At 29.7% G+C, this 14,818-nt stretch overlaps 3 protein-coding genes across 3 annotated transcripts; all 3 read left to right on the top strand.

The window, feature by feature from the left end:
- Positions 1–2,925: 2,925 nt before the first annotated feature.
- Positions 2,926–5,829, top strand: LOC111690590 (pickpocket protein 19). Its single transcript, XM_046949796.1, has 9 exons — positions 2,926–3,194; positions 3,277–3,811; positions 3,876–3,998; positions 4,121–4,270; positions 4,353–4,494; positions 4,882–4,935; positions 5,095–5,233; positions 5,356–5,465; positions 5,562–5,829. The coding sequence occupies exons 1-9, from the start codon at positions 2,926–2,928 to the stop codon at positions 5,774–5,776; spliced, it is 1,737 nt and encodes a 578-aa protein (XP_046805752.1). The 3' UTR covers positions 5,777–5,829.
- A 1,112-nt stretch (positions 5,830–6,941) lies between these two features.
- Positions 6,942–9,634, top strand: LOC111690592 (pickpocket protein 19). The gene is made up of 8 exons (XM_023453097.2): positions 6,942–7,165; positions 7,260–7,782; positions 7,839–7,967; positions 8,033–8,327; positions 8,418–8,465; positions 8,575–8,716; positions 9,044–9,150; positions 9,349–9,634. The coding sequence occupies exons 1-8, from the start codon at positions 6,942–6,944 to the stop codon at positions 9,609–9,611; spliced, it is 1,731 nt and encodes a 576-aa protein (XP_023308865.2). The 3' UTR covers positions 9,612–9,634.
- A 2,184-nt stretch (positions 9,635–11,818) lies between these two features.
- Positions 11,819–14,816, top strand: LOC111690593 (pickpocket protein 19). The gene is made up of 7 exons (XM_023453098.2): positions 11,819–12,088; positions 12,193–12,802; positions 12,887–12,994; positions 13,155–13,304; positions 13,368–13,548; positions 14,118–14,354; positions 14,431–14,816. The coding sequence occupies exons 1-7, from the start codon at positions 11,880–11,882 to the stop codon at positions 14,637–14,639; spliced, it is 1,704 nt and encodes a 567-aa protein (XP_023308866.2). The 5' UTR covers positions 11,819–11,879; the 3' UTR covers positions 14,640–14,816.
- Positions 14,817–14,818: the final 2 nt, after the last annotated feature.

Here is a 14,818-nt window from a genome sequence, read left to right as displayed (position 1 = left end):
AATGCTTATTCAGCTTTTTAGTTTTAAATTGTAATATCTACTTAAAGAATACTATAAAGAGGATGCCACGTAAGATGCTAACAATTTTTCCAAACAAAACAAATTATAAATACCTAAACATATATACATATCCTATTTAAATTGAGGCTTTGAACTTATAGAATTTATTTAGAATAGCATTAGGCTAATCTGCCTCAATCACCAATCGACGCATAACAATTTTCCGAGTCCATTACATGACGTCCTTACTTTTGTTATCTCACTCAAGCAGCTCATAAAAATGTTCGAAACCCACTTAATAAATAAAAATATCGATCAATTATATTAAATTTTAGTATACCTTGCTTTCACCAACTTTAGATAAGTATTTGTTAATAAAATTTTCCCAAAAAGGTGCGTAGAAATTAAAATGAAGCAAAACAACAAGTGTTAAGAAATCACCCAAAGAATTCCCCACTTAAATATTAAATAAAAATCCATTCAAAAGTAATGACCTCAATCAACAACGACGACAGGCTTATGCAAGTATATCAATTACATTAATATAAATTAAAGTAATTTATTTTGTTAATTTGTAATAAAATGCCAATACTGTCTCATTTATGTCAATCACCTTGAAATGAAAAAATGCTAATATCGATAACGATGTTTCACACAATAATAATGAAGCTATAGAATTGTGATTGTGTTAAAGCGATGACAACATTAATATTGTCCATTTGACAAATGTTTGTAGGTTGCTACTTTATCCTGTTAATATTTCTTAAATTACAACAGATCCAGCTACATGTGACCCCAAATATCAAAACGTCGGGGAATGGGAAATTTATGGACTTAACCAAAGATAAAAGCAAAAAAACAACTAAATAAAATGATGATAGTTAATTTAATGTTTTTTCTTTTTGCTGACCTTAGTCAGGACTGGAATAATTAAAAGATCTATGGCCTTTTTATTTCTACTTTTCTCAATGGTACAAATCAAACAAATATTTATTAAAGATTTATGATGTTGTTTAATGGACAAACTATTTGTGATATTTTGGCTATAAAAAAGCAATGATGTCATGTTCGGTTATTATACATGTGTTATTTTACTGTTTAACCTTTATTTTGCTCTTTTGGGAGACATTATGGGATTTGTATTAGTATTTATTTGCCTTTCTTGGATGGTCGTTATCGCTGCCTTCTCTGATTTGTTTGTTAAATTGTAACACTTATTACGATTGTGAACTAAAAGTCAATAAAGTCTTATTGATTTGTCTACTAAAACTTTTTCGAATTCTGTTTTACAAGAAGATTAAAGATTAAAGCTACTTTCAATGCGAATGGCATTTTCTATAACAATCTATTAACAAAAATTTCCTATAAATGTTTTTAATGCGGATTATTCTAATTCATTTATAACATAATTATTGTTAACTTGTATATTGATCTGTATTTATTTTTATTGCTTGCTCTTTAAGTTTTTTCTGTTTGAATATACATTTATTTATCGAAAAGCAAAACCAAAAGTTCAGTTCTATTTCAGTTCTAGTTGAGTTCTAGTTCAGTCCTAGTTCAGTTCTAGTTCACTTCTAGTTCAGTTCTAGTTCAGTTCTAGTTCAGTTCTAGTTCAGTTCTAGTTCAGTTCTAGTTCAGTTCTAGTTCAGTTCTAGTTCAGTTCTAGTTCAGTTCTAGTTCAGTTCTAGTTCAGTTCTAGTTCAGTTCTAGTTCAGTTCTAGTTCAGTTCTAGTTCAGTTCTAGTTCAGTTCTAGTTCAGTTCTAGTTCAGTTCTAGTTTAGTTTTAGTTCAGTTCTAGCTCAGTTCTAGTTCAGTTCTAGTTCAGTTCTAGTTCAGTTCTAGTTTAGTTTTAGTTCAGTTCTAGCTCAGTTCTAGTTCAGTTCCAATTCATTTTTATTTTCGTTTAATAATTTTATTTACATAAATAAAAATGGCAAGATCCAAACTTATTATAAAGTTTATGTAAAAAGAACAAAAGTGACTTAAATGAAAATTTACAATTTAAATTAGTTTTCAAACATATGTATGTATGTAGATATTACTTATATTTTTAATATATGTATTTATGTATGTAAAACTTTTCACAAATCTGGTTTATTTCTATTACAAACACTGAGAAATTCAATTTTCGTTCATTAAAATCAAAGATAATTAAAATAAAAATAGATTTATAATATTACTATTACTAGTAGTAAAGACTGACCGGAATATAAACCCACACAAAATTTCTTAAGATAACATAAGCAAAATTTCTATAGAACTCTCTGAAAGTTCAAACAAAAAAGGAACCAGTAAAGTTTAATCACTTCTATATTGTGTTTAGGAATAAAATAAAAGAATAAAAGTATTAAGTGTTTACACAATTTGTTTAATGTCTTACGTAAGTAAATAAACAATCAAATTTACACTTGATAAAATAAACACAGACACGCGCTCACCCTTTGCAACACGAAATGCAAACACATATAAAGAAGTCTTTATTTTAAAACAGTTTAAATGGAAACCTTCAGGACATATCCTCGGGTATACTTAGAAACACATAAACTCATACAAATATAAATCTAAAGTTTTATTTAAAAAACAAAAAGGAAAAACGGCCCTTAATTAACTTGGTGTCGTTATAATAACAACAAAAGCAGCAACGAATGATTGATGCCCCTCAATGGCGCAAGCAACATAAGGCAAATTAACAAATATTAACTTAGTTAAGAAAACACACTCACACACAGAAACAACAACAAAGCAAAGTATCAGAAGGCACAGATTTAAACCGACAACAAGTTATGAAAAAGGAAACAAAACACCTACATAAGTAAAGGATGGGTTAGAAGGTAGAGGTTACCAGGAAAGCTTTATATAAGACTGCGACAATTAAACTTTTTAAGGCATTTATAATTGCGTTAGAAACATCAACGGGACAAAATTATGGTTTACAACAATACAAAAGAATTTCAATATTTTAAACCAAGGAATTCTTATCTACAAACATTTAAGACCACAACTTGTAGACCATTATATAACAATACAACAGCACCTCCGCCAACATTCCAAACAGCTATAGCAGCACAACAACAAGCAACAAAGAACAATTCCTGGTGGAACATATTGAAGCCATATTTTAAGGAATATTGTAATATTTCTTCAATACATTGTTTTCATTATTTCACCGACAGTAGATTAAAATACTATGAAAAGTACTTTTTATTATGATATACATACATATATTTTTGAATTAGTGTAAGTATTTCATTTACATTTCCGTCTCGTGTTTTACAGAGCCATCTGGATTCTCATAATGATTGCCACTAGTGTTTGCTGTACCGTTGTCTATTTCGATTTGGCAGAGTTGTACTACACCCAACGTATGCAGACAACAGTGGCGGATTCTGTACATCCTATTTTTGTGGTACCCTTTCCTTCGGTAGGCATCTGTTTAAGAAATCGCATTGATTGGACGCGTTTACATAATCAAGCCGCAAAACGTTTTCTACCGCCAAATGTCGACAATGATACATTACATACGTTTTACAGATTTTTTGAAAGTTTAAATGATGTCAAGTTTTATTATTTTTCGCGCTTTTCAACTTTATTTCAACCATCTGCAAATGTTAATCTATCGCTTATTGATGGCATAAATGTTTTAGAGGTTTTGAAATACTTGACGTTTCCTTGCTCCCAAGTATTTAGCACCACTTGTTTGTGGCGTCTCAAACCTTACAATTGTTGTGAGTTATTTACTTTGGAACGCACCGAGTTGGGTTTCTGTTATGTTTTCAATTCGGTCATTAGTCCAAAATCTAAGGAGAAGGCGGTAAATAGTATAAACTGAGGTAAATATTTAGAATCGCTTTTATTTGTTTTCATTATTTTTGCAGAAAACGAATCCATTTTATCCTTATCACAATTCCTATTCTGGAGAAGGAACCGGTTTAGATATGGAAGTACTACTGGATGGAGCGAAAACTAAGCCCAGATCTCGTACGATTAATGGGATTTATGTAAGTATTTCGATTTAGATTAATAGGATCAATCGGGTTTAATCGTATGTCTTTGAAAACATATAGCCAGAACGATTGCTTAATATGCAAATACTTTCATTTTATTACATTTAATTAAAAAGGTTATGATTAAACATCCTGAACAATGGCATTCAGATGTGAAATTCATAAACTACAATACATTCACCAAATTGGGCTTAACTTCTCAATTAACGGAACTCGATAATCGTGTCCGACAAATAACACCTGTTGAAAGAGGATGTTTATTTGATGTAAGTACATACAAATGTATGTATATTTCAGAAGATTCTTAGATTCTATATACTTTTCATTATTTTTCCCATTGTTTTGTAGGATGAAGATACACATTATTTATACAAAAAAATACCCGGTCTAGTGTATTGGCGTGGCAATTGTCACAGCAGATGTCACCAGGAGTATGTGCTTAAATACTGTAAATGTAATTTGAATATACTTTTTCCTGATGACAAATCGGGTAAGTATTTTAAATTTATTTAAGAAGAAGACTTTTTAAGCGTAGAAGATTTAAAATTTTATATCGGTTTGCTACAAAATAAAACGAGTTAAGATTTTTTTATCTAAAATAACAATGAACAAAATTTTCGAATCCATAAAAAAAAATAATTTTTTACTTTTTTTGTTGATCGATAAATTGACCCACCTTGTTTGGGTGTATCCAGAATGTGTCAATTTGTTGTAGTGATTGTGTACACATACCCTCAAACACGTATACTAAAAATGTCATTTCAATGTTAATGCAATTTCTATCCATTTTATTTTTCATTCCTATTTGTGTCCTTTTACTATTGCTTCTCTTGTTTGGCCTGTGGATGTCTATGTGAACGAACGAATGTTCCTTTAGATAACTTCACCAGTTGTAAGCCATCGGATTTTAAATGTATCTATGAACATGCAAGTAAGTTAAAAGTGTAGTTAGTGTTAAGTTAAGAACCTGTAACAACTTGAAAACTGACATTTTCGCTTGTTTTCTTTCACATTTGCAATGAATTTAATAACGACAATGGTGTTGATGTTGATGCTGATACCTACTGATGATGACAATAAATTTTATTAGATATATTTAGTAGAGAAACTCATATATTTGAAAACAAATACATTGATGATGTGGATAATGAAAGTATGAAATGTAACTGTTTGAAAAGTTGTACTCAATTGTTGTATCATGCTTTTTACAGCAGTTTTCCTCTAGAGGGGTAAGTTCCTTTATACGTACATATGTATGTGCATATCTTACTAACGTGTCTAATATTTATTTTTTTTTTTTGTTATATGTTAATTAATTAATTTACTATAACTTTTTCTATGATTTCCTTAGAGTTGATGCATCAGATCCCATTAAAGTGGTTCATTTGGATATACATTTTCAAGCGGCATACCTTTTAAAGTATCGCACTGCCATGCGTTATACATTTGTTGAATTGTTAGGTGCGTTGATATTTTTATTTTTTTATAGCTTCAATTTAGTAATTTTGTTTTATGTACATATGAGTTTGTTAATATAAGTTTTTAATTTCATTTCAGCTAATTTCGGTGGCATAATTGGTTTGTTTTTGGGTGCTTCACTTTTGAGTGCCATTGAGTTGGTTTACCATTTTACTTTGGGTTTGTATATTCGACACCACAAAAAATTCAAGCCAAAATTAAGCAAAAAACCTTCAAATTCTCATAAACGTCCTGTAAAACCTAAAATGGTCAAAATTTCCACTATAGAACCAAGCGGTTTCTATAAATACTAATAAAATATATAAATTCTTAAATAATTTTTGTAACAAAATGTGAAATAAACCAATGTAAGTCCTAAAAATTTGCTGTTTATATTCAGTATAGGAAAAAGGGGCGTGGCATCCATACATTATTAGACCTGTCGGTATACCAAATTTAATGTAATTCATTTTAGCTGTTTTTGTTGTAAATTGAAAATGGGAATTATATTGGTTAGGTCAATAAAATAATCAAATCCGGGAAATTTTACCAGGGCCTTGAGGGTGTTTTAGCTTCTTTTATATGGAGAATGTTGCTAGTTAAAACCTTAAATAGTCTTATCGTCCGATATTCAATTTCCGGCCAATTTTCCTAAGAATTTTCCAATACATGAGGGATGTTACTTGTATATATCTGGAATTATATCAATATCAAGTTAATGCATGATGCCTGGCAATGGCAATGTTAATGTTCAGAGTTTTTCCACATGCTCTACAATTTCTTGAATTTAAAGCTTTTACAAAAGATGTTAAAAAGAGCGTGGAAACCGATCAGGATCTAATAAAGTCAATAGTGCGAAATTTCATTAAAATCGTTAAATAGTTTTGTTCTGGATGCTAATTTAGTATTTCAAGTTATTTATTTTTCCACACTGTACCTCTGAGACCAGTTATTTCCCCTATCATATAAAAACTCCATAGTCAATTGTCAATCGAAGAATGATATTGATAAAACACAAATTTAACAAAATTTTTTACCTTAAAACAAAACTTTCATATCACTTTCTAAAAAAAGCTAACATTACTTAGTAATGGCTACATTTCTGGTTTATTTGAACAGTTAACAAAACTGAACTAACATTAAATGAATTTATTACACTCTAAACCAAAATATACTTCAAATACCAAAAATAAAGTAAATAATTGGTAATTCCATTTGTTTTTAACTTAACCCCATCATCAAGCATGACGAAAACTTTAGGAAATTGAACAGAAATAAGTATAATTTTTATTACAAATACTTTTCTTTATTTTTCAACTAAAAACTAAACTGCAATTATTTTGAAATTAAGACATTGCTCTGCACAAACAAAAAAAAAATACCACAAATTCACATGTACATGTTGCTGGGTAAATACAAGCTGCCACAAAAACTTTTCCAATATTCAACATTTAGTTCCTTGGGAAATTTATAGGAGAAATGATTTGGCACACGGATTTCAAAGCAAGTGTATCACACAAAAATAGTTCTTCATTGAAAAAACCGCCACAACTTGCAGCACCTGAGAAACGAAACCAAAAGTTGCAGCAGGAAAATAAAAAATTTAAAGATTTGTTAAAGGCATATTGGCAAAAGTACTGTGAGAAATCAACCATACATGGGGTACGCTACATTTATGATCCCACAATGCGTGGCATTGAGAGGTGAGTGAGTTGATTGAGATTAATGACCCAATTAAATTTATTTTCAATATCCGTTTATTTTCACACTAACACTCGTACACACACATACATGAAGACTTATATGGAGTGCTTTGGTTATCACATGTGTAACGCTGGCTTGTATATCTTATTTAATACTTGCCGAACGCTACTCTGCTCAGAAACTGCAGACAGTTGTGAAAAATTCACAATTTCCGGTATTTCAAATACCGTTTCCTGCTGTCGCTATTTGCACTCACAATCGCGTAAACTGGGAAAAATTTGAGGCAGCAAAAGCTGAATTTTTGCCACCTTCTGCTGACAAGGCGTTGGTGGAGGTGTTTACGAATTTCGTAGAACGCATGGAGACTCTTCGTTTTGGTAAATTTAATACATTCGAAGATATGCAAGACATTAATTTGGAGGCATTAGATAGCATTGATGTAACGAAGTTGGCAAAATTTCTAGCCATACGCTGTGAAGACATTATGGTTAATGAAACTTGTTATTGGAGGAAAATGAGATTTCAGTGTTGTTCACGATTTATAATGGAGCGTACTGAATATGGTATGTGTCTGGTATTTAATTCGGAATTGTCAAAGGAATCGGAAGTTATTCAGGTATTTTGAACAGTATAATGGAATGAAATGAATGACAACTATTATGTTACTTTCAGAAATATTTAGGTAAACAATTTTATCCCTACCACACCTCAAGAGCTGGTCAAAATACTGGACTTAATTTTCGACTTAAAATAAATTCGAAACATAAAAGACCCGCCTCCAAAGCGAGTGACACAATAACGGTAAATACACATATTAAATAGTAAAATTGAAGGCCACATAATTATTTAAAAAACAAATCAAACAGATTCTCATTAAAAGACCCGATCAATTATCAAATACCGGTTACACAATTACCCCAGAAACGGAAACCTATTTCATAGTACGTCCTGAAATTACCGATAGTGATGAGGATTTACACGCAATATCACCTCTAAAAAGAAAATGTTACTTTGATGATGAAAACTTTCTGCTGAAATATAAAACAAATATGTCAAGTAAATGGATGTTAAACAATTGTTTGAATCGTTGCCACGAAGAACATGTAAGAAAATATTGCAACTGCACTTTATCCTTATTTTTTCTATTTGCCGACGATACAGGTAAATAAAATACTTTTTGGGAAAAATAAAATAGTTTGAACATTTTATTTTATTTCATTTGATGCATTTTTATATTATTTCTATTCTTAGATGAACAATGTCGTCCTTCCCATTTCCGTTGTCTAGCCAAGAATAATGGTAAGTGCGTGTAGTTGAAAATCATCATCATCATCAATTTAAGAATTTATTGATTTTGATTTGATTCGCATTCGTAATCGAAGCAATAACATGAAAAAATCCACTTTAGATATTTTCAGTTACGATAAGCGCAAGGAAGAGGATGCTTATTTTAGTGCAGCTAAACCAGGCATGACATGTTCATGTTTGATACCCTGCAACTCAGTAGAATATTTTACATCTATAACGACGTTACCTTTGAGCGATGAAATGTGAGTACAAAAATACAAGCAACAGTTGTTAATGCCAGAGTATTATTAACAGTGAAACAATGATATGACTTACACTTAAAATAATTAAAATTAATTTTAAAGAGGGGAACAATTTATTGTGTAGTTTTCAATTAATTATCGATTTTCGACTTTTATTCCGAAATTATCTGTACTTTTACAATAAAATAAAATTACAAGATTTTAGTAGGTGTAAATCTAATGTTTTTCCTCATATTTATGTTTCACTGTAGTTTTATAAAAAAAAAACTTTATATGTATTTTACTTAACAAAATCTTTTCAACTTTTCACGTTGTTCTTTCTTTTAGTACTAACGATACAAGTGTGAAAGTTTACAAAGTAGATGTTCATTATCAATCTGAGGTTCTTATACAGTATCGAACAAGTATGGAATTTACAAGTATCGATTTGATAGGTAAAATATTTATTTTCGAATTTTATGTGAAAAATTTTATTTAAAAAAATTTCTTTCAAATATTTTTTTATTTTATGCTTTATATAACCACTTTAAACTATAACCATTTTATTTAAAGAAAATATTTTCCAAAAGATTAAATTTTCTTCTGCTATTTAATTTCACTTTGTTCTGTCTTTCTTTCGTTTTTCATTTCAGCCAATTTTGGTGGTATTTTTGGTCTATGTTTGGGTGCTTCACTTGTAAGTGCTGTTGAACTTTTATATTATGCCACATTCGGTTTCGGTTTGTATTTGTATGACAACAACTATTTTACGATTTTAAAACAAAATCTAAGAAATTTACGGCAAATATGGACAATTGGTTTTAAGAATTCCTTTAAGGATGAGTATGACCAAAGCAGTACGGAAAAAACAGCTTTCCCACCAAAACATCCACAGCACAAGAATAATCGTTGGTAATAACTTAAATGATTAATAGTAAATGCAAACTAAAAATGTTTTTCTTAAAAAAGTATTTAACAAGAAAAATAAAAGAGAAAAGTTATAGCTTTATTAAAAATTCATATATTTCTTGCTTTGTAGTTTATAATAAAGAAAAGTACAATAATTAAATAAGAAAAAACAGTCGATTCTTTAGAAAACCCTTTTAAATTAAGGAAAATTGTTTTCTCAACATTCACAATTTACTACTAATAATCACCACCAGAGTGTGCTACATACATTATGTATGTAAGTCAATTTTCTTATTTGAATTTCTATCAAAAATATCTAATCAGAATTTATGTATGTATATACCCAGCAAATATTTTACAAGAAAATTCACTAGAACTCATCTAAGGAAGTCTTATTATTCTAGGAAAAGTACTTATCAAGTTTTTCCGGAAGTAATGCATTATTTTTTGGTTTGACAGGAACTAAATTGATTTGTTATTAAAATTAATCACATAAGAAAGAAGTCATACAAAATCCGAACCAGCGATGTTGGTTTTATTCCCCACAACAATGCACATCACTTACAAAGTAACGCATTAAAATAGAAGTTCTAGTATATAGAGAGGAAAAGAAATACATACGTCTGGTACCAAATTGACACCAAATTATTTATAATTTTTCAATTTCATTGGATTACAAGGAATTGTTTGTCAATAGTAAACTTACCACGTTTGTTAGCATTAAGATAACGGATGTGTATAAAATTTCGATTTCAACAACGAATTATTGCAATGCAACGTTATCAACATGGTGTTATCGAACGTATGTGTATACTTTAACAACGTATGTTATTGAAAAATGATAAACACTTTGGTGTCAATTTGGTACCATAAGTGTATATTTCTTTTTCCCTCTGTGTAGTATAGTAAGCAATGATTTGCTAGCTAGGTTATCATACTTATTTGGACTAATATAGCACACTAATTTGCAATTAATTATAAAAATGTCATGCATAATATATTTTTCAAGTAAAAGAACTACATTTTATTTTACCTGTTTTAAGTAACATCAACAGTTAAGTTAGTAAAATTATGTATAAAAGACATTGTAAAAAATAGTTTGTAAAAGAAAATGTCAGTTAAATGTGTACTCAAAACGTTGTTGTTTTCATATGCAATTGAAAATGGATAAATGTAAAGGAAATAACTAAATTTAATTTAAGTTTATAAGACGAAAATAAAAAATGAGTTTTTAAATGAAAAGGAATAAGTAGTTAAAGTTTATTAATTTAAATTTTATGAAAAATTCAATGTTGAAGGAAAATTATTTCTTCGAAAATGGTGTTGCTTTTAAACATCTATTTGCACAGATTTTCAATGAATTATTAAATTCAGTTCAAGGTTAACAAGTTCTAGATTTCTATGATTTAAAATTAACTTATCTAAACAGAAATAATTAGTTTGGAATATATTTGAATAAAATTGTCTAGCATTTTCCCCTTCAAAGCCGTGCCGCCATCACCTAAGTATATGAAAAAAAATCTCACAAACTATGAACATAAGTATTACTTTGTACCTCCCATGATGGTATAGTAACTTTTTACAATATATTTTCCAACCTTTACATATTTCCTGTTGAAACTGATACTAACGGAACACGAAGGAAGAGTTATTTAATGGACTACTGTTGTAGTTTAAACGTGTGTGTGTTATGGTGATAATCTTTTTATCAACATGTTTTTGATAACGAAATAATTAGATGTATTAAAAAAGTTAATCCGAATATTATGGTTACTACTATAGTTTGATTAAGAAGAAAAACATTATCAAAAATGTTTAGACCTGAACAAACAGTATTTCGTTTCGGCCGATATATAAAAATACAAAAATAGACAAATTATTAATATACTCGTTAACACAGCTTAAAATTCAAATAAATTTATTTGGTTTGAAAATTTGCTCAATATATGGGGGAAAAGTTCTCGCATGAAATATTAAATACATACATTTCTAAAAACAGAATATCTGCCAAAACTTAAGTGATTTCAGAAAATTTGAAAGGAACTATTATTTTGTGGGAAATAAGTAATATCAATCAACAAACTAATTATACCAACACACCACAGAGTAGGTCAATTGATATGCTTTTGAGTAATTAGACTAATATAAAGAGGTCAGAATGAAATAAATATTTAACTATTTGTCAACTGGAACTCAATGGTAAAGTAACGAAAAGCAGCAGCAGCAAGATAATAAGGAAACTTTTCAGTACAAAGATCAAAAAACACTACAACAAATGGAATTTAAGCAAACTTACAACAACTTCAAAATGCAGGACAAATGTGAAGTTATAACAACTATAGCATCATCATCATCAACAATAGCAGCCTGTCCAGAGACTGTTCTACCACAACAAGAAAGTATAGCAACAACACCTCATTGCAATCGCTGCAAAGACAAAGGTGTGAACTATTATCTGACCAACAATAATTCTCCAAAGGCCAAGTAAGTCCCACAATCTACTCCTTTTATTGCAATTATGTGTAATACCACGACGGTGAACAAACACCATTAATGACGATTCCACTTATCACCCATTTTAATGCCAGATTGCTGCGTGTGCTAATAGTAGCCTTCGCCACCATTTGCACCATTTATGTTTGTCTTCTATCTTCACGTCGTTATTTCAATAGTTGGGTACAGACCGTTATTGAACGTACTGATGTTCATGTGTCAGAAATTCCCTTTCCAGCTGTTACCATTTGCCCTGTGAGAGGTATAAATCTAATGCGAATGCAAAACAATACCAGATCATTTGATACACCATCCCTACGCAGCAAAAAGGAAATACAAGAGTTTCGCTTGTTATTGCATGCTTTCAATGATGTTTTGTGGTCACCTCTAGTGGATTACGATAATGAGTTTGATGTTTTCGATTTAAAGCACAATAAGAGTCATCATCATATTCAAGCCCAACGTCACGATGACAACAGAAGTTTAAAAAAAGCAAAGTTTTTGGAGTATTTGTCTGCGAAGGAAGAACCTCATCCATTTTCTTTATTTGATTTGGGCAGTTTGTTGTTTTATGTAACATTCGAATGTGAGGATGTATTTGCCGAATGCACATGGCGGAGGTCAAAAATCTCCTGTTGCAATATATTTCGTAAAATAGAAACATATAAAGGAATTTGTTACTCTTTCAATTCAATGCATGTTCAGGTAATTAATGTTCAAGTAAAAACCAAGAACAATTTTTGAAAAAAAAAACAACTAAAAAGTTTTTGGAATCTTTGACGCAATCAGGAACCAATTCCGACATGGCCTTGGGTGGTGTCTGATTCTGGCTTACAGACAGGACTTCGGGTTTTAATAAAACGTGGCGCTATTGCAAATTATTATGAAAAAGTTGCGGTAAGTTATTTTTGTGGATGATGCAATATTATTATTTTTATGAATACGTGGGTTACAACAACCGAATTTAACCCTTATATTCTGTACTACATTATACATTCTTAATGTTTAGTTTTCAAAATTGAATATTATTTAATAAAAATTTGTGAATTTTTACCAGGCCATGGTCCATGATCCAGAGGAAATTGGAACCTCGGATATAATATACTTAAATAGCGAAAGTGTAGTAATCTCTGTAAATCCTCTACGTTTTACAGCTGATTATGACATACATTCCGTGAAACCGGAACTCAGACATTGCTACTTTACGGTAAGATGAATTTGAAGTGAAATATATATTTTGAATAATTAATATATTGTACCTATATACTAGCATGAACTAAAATTATTGGGTAAAAGTCGCTCAATATGTATGCGAAATTGTCGTTTGTTGTATATTGAAAGTAATTGTAATTGCACGTACTTATTACCAATGGCTGTGCGAAGTTCCAGCAACCGAAAATCTTTGCCGATGTGCGGGGTTTCACATTTGAAATGTATCTATAAACATCGCAGTAAGTAGAAACGAAATCTTTGATTTCACTCTGTTATATAAGGTTTGGGTTTACATATAAACAATATAGAAATATAATAGATTCTTCAGAAATTTTAGATGGCTTAATACATTCTAACTTAGTTCTTAAATTCAAATCCCCTTATTTATAAACAGCACTTTATTTTATAAAAGGTTTATACAACAAAATTTCCATACGAAATTTGATTTATAAATCGTTAATAAAATAAAAACTTGTTTAAAAATCTAAACATCAATCTATCTACCTATCTATCTATCTAGCTATCTATATATCTATCTATCCATCTATCTATTTATTTATTTATCTATCCATCCATCTATTCTATCTACCTATCTATATATATATATATATATATATATATATAATATATATATATATAATATATATATATATATATATATATATATAATATATATATATATATATATATATATATATATATATATATAATATATATATATATATATATATATATATATAATATATATATATATATCTATATCAGGCGTAAAATTTAATGTATGTATGTTCCTATATAAATTTTCCAGGTGCACTATTAACCACGGGTAACTTTTTGGGCGAAAACATAGATGATGTTGAGTTTAATACAATGGACTGTAAATGCTATCCAAACTGTAACTACATACAATACAGGACTATGGTGAATACCGACAATACAGGAGAAACACATGGTAAAAATTATATCGATCTGCAGGTCCAATATCAACAAGACACATTATTTTCGTATCGTTCAACGTTATGTTTCAATTTACTGGACTTGATAGGTAACTGAAATAATTAAAAAGTTTTCGAAAATAAGAAATTTTAAATCTAAAAATCTGTTTTAAATATGTTTCACAGTTTCATATGGAGGCATTGCTGGTCTATTTCTGGGTCTTTCACTGGTTGGCATTATTGAGCTGTTGCATGATTTCATTGTTTGCTGGAAAAGACGAAAAGAAATTAAACGTCTCCAAACACATGTGCAGCAATATGATAACAAGAACAAGAATAACAATAACAGCGAAGACGATGAAACTCAGAAAAGGGATGTAAATTCAACAAACTAAATGTAAAGAAAAGAAGATAACTACAAAAAAATGTCAATACCAAAGATTTCAATTCAAACACCAACAATTGTGTAGTGATTTAGTTAAAGTGGTTTCGTAGTATTCATGTCATTTAGGTTTAGTTTTAATTCAATTTTTACCTGCTGCAGTTGTAAGTGGAAAATTACCAGTAAAATGAA

Source organism: Lucilia cuprina, chromosome 4 (genome assembly GCF_022045245.1).
Source record: "Lucilia cuprina isolate Lc7/37 chromosome 4, ASM2204524v1, whole genome shotgun sequence".
Classification (NCBI taxonomy): domain Eukaryota; kingdom Metazoa; phylum Arthropoda; class Insecta; order Diptera; family Calliphoridae; genus Lucilia; species Lucilia cuprina.
This window is presented reverse-complemented; position numbering and strand designations above follow the sequence as displayed.